The sequence below is a fragment of the Symphodus melops genome, assembly GCF_947650265.1.
Source record: "Symphodus melops genome assembly, contig: scaffold_459, whole genome shotgun sequence".
Lineage (NCBI taxonomy): Eukaryota > Metazoa > Chordata > Actinopteri > Labriformes > Labridae > Symphodus > Symphodus melops.
Window position 1 is genome coordinate 2,751 of NW_027636567.1, and position 11,346 is coordinate 14,096.

An 11,346-nucleotide genomic window follows, 5' to 3' on the forward strand; every position below is an offset into this window, starting at 1 on the left:
ATAAATCAATTCAAAGGCAGAAACTAATTATAAGTTAAATCATTATATAAACTAAACTCAGATTGTCTCCTCCAACACATCCTTAGTTTTCATAAACTCTCCAATGAGCGAGTTGCTTTAAAAGTTGCGGCCGCAATAAATTGTGCGTGGGCACTTTCTTATGACCTTTAGTAAAGGATGCTCCAGTGTTTCCTAAAGGACGTTATAAAGGAAGCATTGAGCCTCCTTTCCTTCACTTTTAGAGAATTCAAACCGCTCTTATCATGGCCGCCACTTCAACACTGCCGGGGTGAAGGAAAAAAGGCGAGTGAAAGGAGACAGGAGGGACAATCTGAACGCAGCCTCTGACTTTCTGCAGAATAAAAACGAGGATGCTGGAAGAGAAAGATTCAGCTGGTTGGTCCTTTAGCTTCCTGCAGGTGTCCACGCTCTATAACAATCTTGTCTTCTTGCAGGTCCCCAACCTTTTGTTTCTGGCAGTGAGTCCTGAAGAAAAGGAATCATGGGTCAACGCTCTCAATGCTGCGATCATTAAGGCCAAAAACCGTCTTTTAGACGAGGTATTACGATGGTTTTATCGATTACTCAGAACAACATCTCTGTGTTTTTACAGCCTTCGCACGTTTGTCTGTGCAGGTCACCATCGAGGAGGACAGCTCCCTGTTTCATCCCACCAGAGACCGGGCAAAGATCCCTCACGGCCGCCGGCTGCCCACCAGAGGACATCTCATGGCCGTGGTACATATGTCTAAAGCCCCGTTTCCACTGAGCCGTCTCGGTACAGCTTTCATTTTGCTGCATTTCCACAGACTGATCCCGGGAAAGATTCCCAAATAACCGATCTGTACCGTCCCACTTTTTGGGACCCTTCCGTTGGGGAGCCAAGAATGTGGAGCCGACCTGAAAAGGTGGAGCTAAACCCTGCAGTCCTCTGATTGGTTGAAAGAATGGTCACTTCCTGTGTTAGGTGGTGGGCGTGTTTAAAGCATTGATTGTTAGCGTGTGTATTTGTCCTCGCCGCACACAGCCTTCTCTGAAACAAAGCTGGATTGAGTTCTTGTAATAAAGAGTCACATGACAGTGACAGAGGAGACGACCTGCTGGATGTCTCCAGCGTTGGTTTGGTTTGTGGAGCGTTTTTCACCTTTGTTGAATTTATTAGTTAGCTGTTAGCGGTTAGCTGTTAGCGGTTAGCTGCTAGCTGCTATCATATGATGCTATTTACATAGCGACTATAGTCATCCGGCTTACACGCCGCCAACCAAATAGGGCACGGGTGGCGGTGGATCAAGATCAGGCTTAATCGAACCAAACTGTACCGATCCGTACCGGACTGCTGGGTGGAAATGGGGCTTTACTTTAAGTCTTCTGTCACAATCTGTTTATTTTCTGAATATCAGGATTTATTAACACAATGACTCACCGCAGGCGTCCACCTCGTCTCACGGCATGCTGACCCTCGACCTGGTCACGGAGGAGGACGGCTTCCCTCTGGACTTTGATGGCGACTCCTGGGAGAACGGCCTCCACGCTGACATGCCCAGAGGTGGTTCATGCGGACAGGTGTCAGGTATTGGATCTCGAGGGTTTGGAGTTCGACAGCGAGCTGACACTGACGTTTCAAAGCTGCGTGTGACCTCCAAGGAGCCCAAGGTGAAGTCCAGCAGTCTGCCCAGGGGGAGTGAGCGATCCTGGGGCAAACATGCCCAACTGGAGGTCTCCAAGGTCCAAAGGACACAGCCGGTAGGAACCTCGGACTCTGCCTGATGCTTCTGTTCAAATGTAGGACTCACATCACTGCAGGGATACAGGAGAGTCTCAGACCTGAGGCTAGAGACCCTACCCCTTAGACCTGAACCTAGAGTCCCTAACCCCCAGACCTGAACCTAGAGACCCTACCCCTTAGACATGAACCTAGAGTCCCTAACCCCCAGACCTGAACCTAGAGACCCTACCCCTTAGACATGAACCTAGAGTCCCTAACCCCCAGACCTGAACCTAGAGACCCCACGCCTCAGACATGAACCTAGAGACCCCATGCCTCAGACCTGAACCTAGAGTCCCTACCCCTCCTACTTGAACCAAGAGACTACCACACCATACACCTCAACTAGAATAAGCCGGTCTTAGATCTGGACCTTGTTTAGTTGCAGGTTTCTACAGACATTAAACGAACGATGTTGAAAGCAGCTCGCTGTTCTTTCTCGTCCTCTCGACTGCCTGTTGTTGGCGCGTGCCAACAACCGTCTGAAAATACGGCGTTTATTGTCACTATGCAGTCCATACATTCATCTCAGATTCTCCCCTTGACGTTCAGAGACTAAAAGGTCACTTTAAAGGATCTGTATGTAAATTGTCCTCATTTACTTAGGATCCAGAATCAGCCCTAACGCTGAGCTCTACCTTTTAGGTCCTTCAGTCTCGAACACCCCAGCCAGGGAAGAGGTTCAACATGCAGGGCCGGAGTCGCTGTGCCTCGATGGATGAAGTCCTCTCCTCCAGGTACAAACAACGCTGACTGTGCTTTAACCTGCTAGCTTTATATACATGTGGAAGCATCTGATTGGCTGCTACTCATCATGTGCTTCTGGCTTTATCTCCTCCAGCTGATGCTGTTGATGTTTCATGTCTTTCTCTTGTCCACTTCTTCCCTTCTTCAGACCGGCGATGATTCGCTCAGAGTTGCGCTCTGCTCTGCGGCGCTATCCGACTGAAGAGGAGGCAGGGGGCGGGGCTTCAGTGCAGCCGGTTGGTCAGCTGCAGAGCCTGATCGCCCAGAGGATGCAGAGAGCTCAGGAGCTTCTGGAGGAGATGAGACTGCAGGTTTGACTGATTTGTGTTTTCGATGGTCTGAGACATTTGAGATGCACAAAAAGACTAACGCTGAATGTTTGACAGGAGCTGCAGAAAGCCAAAGCAGAGCGAGAACGAGGAGGTAGCTCCCCGTACCTGAAGGGAGTGGATTCCCCACGCCTCCATCACCTCAGAGGCTCCGACTCTCCTCACTCAAGGTTGGTCTCAAAGATTCAGACAAGGATTCTCATATCTCAACACCTCCTCTGGTCTCTTTCTAAATGCTGAAAGTCTTTGTGTTGGTTGATCACAGGTGACAGGAGTGGTTGTATGAAAGTTAAAGACTGCGGTTAAGGAAGGCGTTCAAAGCCTGCGTTGTTTCACTCAAAGTATTCGTACGAGTGTCAGTCTGGCCCCAGAAGTGAGGCAGACTAACATCTCATTTTGTGCATTGATGCAATCCTTGTTTGTTTTGTTGTCCTCCTCAGCAGGTCTTCTGGTTCTCCAAGGAGCAGGAGTAGTGAATCTCCTCGTCTCCGGGGGAAAGAATCTCCTCGTCTGAGAGGGAGAGAGTCTCCTCGATCCAGAGCCAAGAAGAATCGCTCCAAAGGGAGCGACTCGCCTCGCTCCAGAGGATCACACTCACCAGCAACTAAAGCTCACGACTCCCCCCGACTGACTGGCTCCCCTTGGACCAAGAGCTCCGACGCGGTCCGATCCCCAAAGCTGAAAGGATCATCCAGCTCCTCCGGTCTCTCTCGTGTACAGAATACACCTGAATCACCGCCGAGCGTCACAGGATCCGCCTCCTCTCAGGTCAAAGGATGGGATTCACTGCGAGGCAGCCAAACGGACTCTCCGGACCTCGAGTCCTCCTGTCCGACTCAGAAGACCTCTCCGAGTTCATCTGGATCCTTTGAAACCCTGCAGCCCAAAACCCCTGACAAACACCACCTGACTCCACCCCCGCCCTCCACGCCCCCCTCCCTACTGTCAGAGGAGGACTTTGATGTGGAGAAGCGGCGTGCAGAGGCAGAGCGCCTCCTGGAGGAGGCCGTGTCGTCATGGAAGGAGGCGCAGGAGGTCCTTCAGGAGGTGAAGGAGCTGCAGAGCCAGACTCTGCGTAGGCAGCGCAGGAGGACCTACGAGAAGATGACGACAACAGCTGCGACCGTGCCGGCAGATGAGAACGACACGCCCACCTCGCCGACGTCACCTGAGGACGACGACGACGAGTCGGAGACACCTTGACCACCATTTTCTTTTTTCTATTTCTATCGACTCTTCTCAATGAAAGTAGCAGCGTGTTGAGCCGACGGGATTAGGACCATTTTGGACTTTTTAATTCTATTTCTCAAATCTTTCTCTTTTAATCCAGGTATGAGGGGCGCACAGGAACACAAAGCGGATTATTCAGAAACCAGCGATCCAGTTCTTCCCCGGAGCTTTAAGGACTGTAATCCTGCACAGAGCTCTGATCAGTCACGTCTGCTTCGTCACGCTCGCCGTGTTTGGAACAGATGTGTCACATTCGAGTCGTACGTTTTAAAGAGCGGCGCTCCCGTCCACGCCCACTGATGGTGCTGCACGCTCTTCTGCGTCCTGCTCAGAGAGACGCCTTGTCTTCCTGCAGAGCTTTTTAAAGATGACAACCTTTTTTAAAGATGAGAAACTTTTTCTAGCTGACGAATCACAGAGGCACTACCTGCACTATGTTTCCTGGGGGAGGGGCGTTCACACCTGTGTTCACACCTGTGTCCTGATGTCTTCGCTGATCGAACTTATTCTCGTGTATTTTGTATTCTAAGTTACGATGAGTCATTGCTTTGGATGTGGGCGGAGCTTATTGAAGCTCCACGTCCCAGACGTTTGTTTGAGTTTTATAAAGCTGAAATCAGGGAGTTTGATGTAAAACCAGCAGAGAAGAAGCAATAAGATGTTTTTATCACGTCTTCACTCTCATACCTCTTCCGTGCACTGCGTCCTGTTTCTTTGTAATAATGGGACCAGATTTCCTGTATGATGAAATATTGATGTCGAGGAAAAGTGAGGCTGTGAAAAAGGGAACAGAGAAGGACTAACCTCATTATGTCAGCAGTGTCTCAGACTGATGACACTCACACACAGACCTGACCAATCAGGAAGAAGAATACATGTGGATATAACTTTTATCACCGAAGCAATTTGACGTGGAAACATGGTTAGCTCTAATCTACAGACACAGTTAGCTCTAATCTACAGACACAGTTAGCTCTAATCTACAGACACAGTTAGCTCTAATCTACAGACACAATTAGCTCTAATCTACAGACACAGTTAGCTCTAATCTACAGACACAGTTAGCTCTGAGCTACAGACACAGTTAGCTCTGAGCTACAGACACAGTTAGCTCTGAGCTACAGACACAGTTAGCTCTAATCTACAGACACAGTTAGCTCTGATGAGCTACAGACACAGTTAGCTCTGATCTACAGACAGTTAGCTCTGATCTACAGACACAGTTAGCTCTAATCTACAGACACAGTTAGCTCTGATGATCTACAGACACAGTTAGCTCTAATCTACAGACACAGTTAGCTCTGATGATCTACAGACACAGTTAGCTCTGATCTACAGACACAGTTAGCTCTAATCTACAGACAGTTAGCTCTGATCTACAGACACAGTTAGCTCTAATCTACAGACACAGTTAGCTCTGATGATCTACAGACACAGTTAGCTCTGATCTACAGACACAGTTAGCTCTGAGCTACAGACACAGTTAGCTCTGATGAGCTACAGACACATTTAGCTCTAATCTACAGACACAGTTAGCTCTAATCTACAGACACAGTTAGCTCTAATCTACAGACACAGTTAGCTCTGATGAGCTACAGACACAGTTAGCTCTGATCTACAGACAGTTAGCTCTAATCTACAGACACAGTTAGCTCTGAGCTACAGACACAGTTAGCTCTAATCTACAGACACAGTTAGCTCTGATGAGCTACAGACACAGTTAGCTCTGATGAGCTACAGACACAGTTAGCTCTAATCTACAGACACAGTTAGCTCTGATGAGCTACAGACACAGTTAGCTCTAATCTACAGACACAGTTAGCTCTAATCTACAGACACAGTTAGCTCTAATCTACAAACACAGTTAGCTCTAATCTACAGACACAGTTAGCTCTGATCTACAGACAGTTAATCTGATGAGCTACAGACACAGTTAGCTCTGATCTACAGACACAGTTAGCTCTAATCTACAGACACAGTTAGCTCTAATCTACAGACACAGTTAGCTCTGATGAGCTACAGACACAGTTAGCTCTAATCTACAGACACAGTTAGCTCTGATGAGCTACAGACACAGTTAGCTCTAATCTACAGACACAGTTAGCTCTGAGCTACAGACACAGTTAGCTCTAATCTACAGACACAGTTAGCTCTGATCTACAGACACAGTTAGCTCTGATCTACAGACACAGTTAGCTCTAATCTACAGACACAGTTAGCTCTGATGAGCTACAGACACAGTTAGCTCTGATCTACAGACACAGTTAGCTCTAATCTACAGACACAGTTAGCTCTAATCTACAGACACAGTTAGCTCTGAGCTACAGACACAGTTAGCTCTAATCTACAGACACAGTTAGCTCTGATGAGCTACAGACACAGTTAGCTCTGATGAGCTACAGACACAGTTAGCTCTGATCTACAGACACAGTTAGCTCTGATCTACAGACACAGTTAGCTCTGATGAGCTACAGACACAGTTAGCTCTGATCTACAGACACAGTTAGCTCTGATCTACAGACACAGTTAGCTCTGAGCTACAGACACAGTTAGCTCTGATCTACAGACACAGTTAGCTCTGATCTACAGACACAGTTAGCTCTAATCTACAGACACAGTTAGCTCTGATCTACAGACACAGTTATCTCTGATGAGCTACAGACACAGTTAGCTCTGATCTACAGACAGAGGAACATTTAACCCTTTGTGAGAATCAGACTTTCTTCGTGATCCTTTAAGATTCAGACCCTCAGTTTCTTCGCTGACAGCTCAGCTTTCTCGCCTGACTCCAAGCTGCGCTGCTCAACATTTACAAAACGTTTAATTGGTACAAACGCGGCGTTCTTCTGTCACCCTGTTCACGCTCTGAATAACCATTTAAGAATTTCACATTTTGTGTGATGTTAAAGATTGAAAACAAACTAAAGCAGATTTATTCGCTGTAAAACAGATCAGCTTTAATACAGATGATGAAAGATGGCCGACAAAGCGCTCTAATCTTTCCGTGACATCAAACGTGTTTGCGTGCGCCACAGGTCGCCGCTGCTGTGACTTTTAACTCCGTTTGTCACCTTTTGAACTTTCTGCACGTTGGTCTTTAACCTTCAGATTCACTGGCACGCCACTTTTCATGGAGTCATTGTCCTGTGATGTTTTTCAAAAGAGAAATATATCCATTGATATTTATTTTAGATTTGATGCTCATTGGTCAGAATTGTTTCACACTTTGTTTAAATATTAAAGGAAAAAATCTTCTTATCAGTTAATTCACTGAATTTTATTTGTTGATGTTTTTTAATACTGTTTGAATTTCTGTAGACAACAATGCATTGTGGGTAATGGAGCCAATAAAAAAAACGTTCTGTTTAGAGCGTTGAGGCCTCTCGCCTTCTCGTGCAGAAACAAATAAAGAAACAGGAAGTTCAGATGATGATTACCCCGTGTCTTTATGGATGTTTTGTGACTCATTGATGGCGTGCAGCAGCGTGTTCTTTAAACTCTCAGTTCATATTCATATCATATTCTTGTAAAGGCCAGGTACTGTCTCTTTAAGGCCCGCCTCCTTACAAGCCAGCCCTCATCGAATTGGACAACTTTCCTGAGTCAGATGTGTCCTCAGTCCTCACTGAACTCTTGGTGTCAACTAGTTCACAAATCAAACTCTCCATACTGCCCCAATCTTATTCCTGTGGTATTGCAATATTTGGTCTGAAATACAAACAAATAAGCGAACAGTATCAGACGATCTGTATAAACGTGGAGCATAAATGAGCTTTAGGACGTAAGAGACCCCTAACCCAAAACATGGACGAATAAGAGAGACCTGTGTATGAGACCCCTAACCCAAAACATGGACGAATAAGAGAGACCTGTGTATGAGACCCCTAACCCAAAACATGGACGAATAAGAGAGACCTGTGTATGAGACCCCTAACCCAAAACATGGACGAATAAGAGAGACCTGTGTATGAGACCCCTAACCCAAAACATGGACGAATAAGAGAGACCTGTGTATGAGACCCCTAACCCAAAACATGGACGAATAAGAGAGACCTGTGTATGAGACCCCTAACCCAAAACATGGACGAATAAGAGAGACCTGTGTATGAGACCCCTAACCCAAAACATGGACGAATAAGAGAGACCTGTGTATGCAGTATGCATGTGGACGGGGATCGTACTTCTTAATCCTAGTGAAAAGTTCTGAGCATCCAGCTTCACTATTGGCCGACCGCCCGGACTGAGATTTATCAGTTATTGACACACACACACACACACACACACACACACACACACTCTGTGTGTGTGGAGGTGGAGCTGTGTAATGGAGCATTGCTGTTTGTCCTGCCCTACATCTGCTCTGCTCTGCATTACAGCTCACTGACCTGAGTGAGTGAGTGTGTGTGTGTGTGTGTGTGTGTGTGTGTGTGTGTGTGTGTGTGTGTGTGTGTGCCTGTAATGCACCAGTGCGTGTGATTGTGTATGCATGTGTGAGCATTTCTTGATGACTAATCTGATAACATTATGCATGCCGTGTTTGCATGTCGTTCCATAAAACACTGAACACAGTCTTAAAGGAGCAGTCCAACTTTTTTCAATCACACATCGCTCTCTGTCTGCACAGGACATGTTAGCCTAGCTTAGCCCACAGAGTAAGGGGGGAAACTTAAAGCAGAACCCCAAAATAGAAATGAATAAATCCTGTCCTGAAGTCCACCAGTTTATCAGATCATTAATGAACTGTGACTGCTCTTAGCTTAGCATTTTACAAACATAACAATTTCTACAGAAAGGTTTTCAGCAGCTCCAGATCATACACCGCCTGAGTCCAAAAACACCGGGTGACACTTAACACACCTTCAAATTTAGGAACATGATATAGCTCTGCCCCCTAGTGTTTAAAATGTGCACTGCAATCTAAACTCTAATCATCACAGGGAGCTGTCTCCCCCCCTCCTCTCACACAGGTCAGCATGTGGTGGACACTGTAGCTTCAGTGTTTAGCCAGCTCTGCATGTGGTGCACACTGTAGCTTCAGTGTTTAGCCAGCTCTGCATGTAGAGACACTGTAGCTTCAGTGTTTAGCCAGCTCTGCATGTGGTGGACACTGTAGCTTCAGTGTTTAGCCAGCTCTGCATGTGGTGGACACTGTAGCTTCAGTGTTTAGCCAGCTCTGCATGTGGTGGACACTGTAGCTTCAGTGTTTAGCCAGCTCTGCATGTGGTGGACACTGTAGCTTCAGTGTTTAGCCAGCTCTGCATGTGGTGGACACTGTAGCTTCAGTGTTTAGCCAGCTCTGCATGGGTCTGTAAAGCTTTCTGCGTTCTAACCTCTCTCCATGTTTCATCTCCAACATTGATCCTAGTTTGAGCAGCTTTCTGCTGCTGGAGCTTATTAGAAACATGCAGAGGCTTTTTAGCTCGGGTACAATCACTTCTATCTGAAGCAGTTCCACTGCCCGCTTCCATCGCTGCAACACCTGTTCACCTGATAACTGCTCTCATATCTGGCAAACCACCGTCAATTTGTGTTTCCATCTGGACGAAGAGGTTTTGGGAACTTAACATGTCTTATTAAAGACATCTTATTTTAAAAGAGGAAAACCTCCACCAAAAAACAGACCAGCATACACGTGGCCTGGATCTAGACCAAACCTTCCCGCCTCAAACTGAGCAGGCTGCAGCTCCCTGGGTCGTATGAAGTCAGTTTCCTCCAAGAACCACGACTCTTTCAGGTCGTCATCCGTGTTTGTTTGGAGCTGAAATGGAGCAAAAACACTGTGAGTGTTTGTGTGTGTTATTTACTAAGATAAAAACAGGAGCTGATTCATGTTCATATCTTATTCTGATAAATAATTTAGATTCACTCGCTGTGTGTGTGTGCTGTCTGTTTTTGGTATTCTCCTCATGTGTGAGGGAGAGTTACATTTATTATTAACACACGGGGGCTCTGAGATTCAGTGTGCTTCAGTTCAGTGTTACAGTTTGTTCTCGTTTGAAACAGCTGGGATTAGAGACTAGTGTGTGTGTGTGTGTGTGTGTGTGCATGCATGCGTGTGTGCGCGCGTGTTGGGGGATGGTATCTGTGTGTTCATTGTGACTCAGAGCCCTGCAGCGTCTGTTCAAAGCCTCGACCTCATTTATTCCTTACAAGCTCTCCTCCTCTTCTTGTTTCCTTTCCCTCCTCCTCCTCTTCTTGTTTCCTTTCCCTCCTCCTCCTCTTCTTGTTTCCTTTCCTCCTTTCCCTCCTCCTCCTCTTCTTGTTTCCTTTCCCTCCTCCTCCTCTTCTTGTTTCCTTTCCCTCTTCCTCCTCTTCTTGTTTCCTTTCCCCCCCATCAACAGCTCTCAATAACATTTTGTTTTTAAAACCATGAAAGTCTTAGAGACTGGTTCCCGTGCTGACTGACAGCAGGACCAGGTGACGAACACACCGATCTCTCTCTCACACACACTACATTGCACACTTCAATCTGACGTAACACACTGACGTAACACACACTGACGTAACGCACACTATGACGTAACGCACACTGACGTAACGCACACTATGACGTAACGCACACTGACGTAACGCACACTGACGTAACACACACTGACGTAACGCACACTGACGTAACGCACACTGACGTAACGCACACTGACGTAACGCACACTGACGTAACACACACTGACGTAACACACACTGACGTAACGCACACTATGACATAACGCACACTGACGTAACGCACACTGACGTAACGCACACTATGACGTAACGCACACTATGACATAACGCACACTGACGTAACGCACACTGACGTAACGCACACTGACGTAACGCACACTATGACGTAACGCACACTGACGTAACGCACACTATGACGTAACGCACTGACGTAACGCACACTATGACATAACGCACTGACGTAACGCACACTATGACATAACGCACACTATGACGTAACGCACACTGACGTAACGCACACTATGACGTAACGCACTGACGTAACGCACACTATGACATAACGCACACTATGACGTAACGCACACTATGACGTAACGCACACTATGACGTAACGCACACTGACGTAACGCACACTATGACGTAACGCACACTATGACATAACGCACACTATGACATAACGCACACTGACGTAACGCACACTGACGTAACGCACACTGACGTAACGCACACTGACGTAACGCACACTGACGTAACGCACACTATGACGTAACGCACACTGACGTAACGCACACTGACGTAACGCACACTATGACGTAACGCACACTATGACGT

At 46.8% G+C, this 11,346-nt stretch overlaps 1 protein-coding gene across 2 annotated transcripts; it reads left to right on the forward strand.

Annotated features, from left to right (window-relative positions):
- Positions 1-362: 362 nt before the first annotated feature.
- Positions 363-4,746, forward strand: LOC306819357 (uncharacterized protein). Of its 2 annotated transcripts, none has more exons than XM_079373141.1 (7): positions 363-560; positions 637-738; positions 1,429-1,743; positions 2,411-2,502; positions 2,661-2,823; positions 2,899-3,011; positions 3,282-4,746. In XM_079373141.1, exons 1-7 carry the CDS (start codon positions 372-374, stop codon positions 4,042-4,044), a joined length of 1,737 nt encoding a protein of 578 aa, XP_079229267.1. In that variant the 5' UTR covers positions 363-371; the 3' UTR covers positions 4,045-4,746. The 2 variants fall into 2 exon arrangements, with proteins under 2 accessions (XP_079229267.1, XP_079229268.1); XM_079373142.1 differs by having other exon boundaries at positions 3,285-4,746.
- The last annotated feature ends 6,600 nt before the right edge of the window (positions 4,747-11,346 follow it).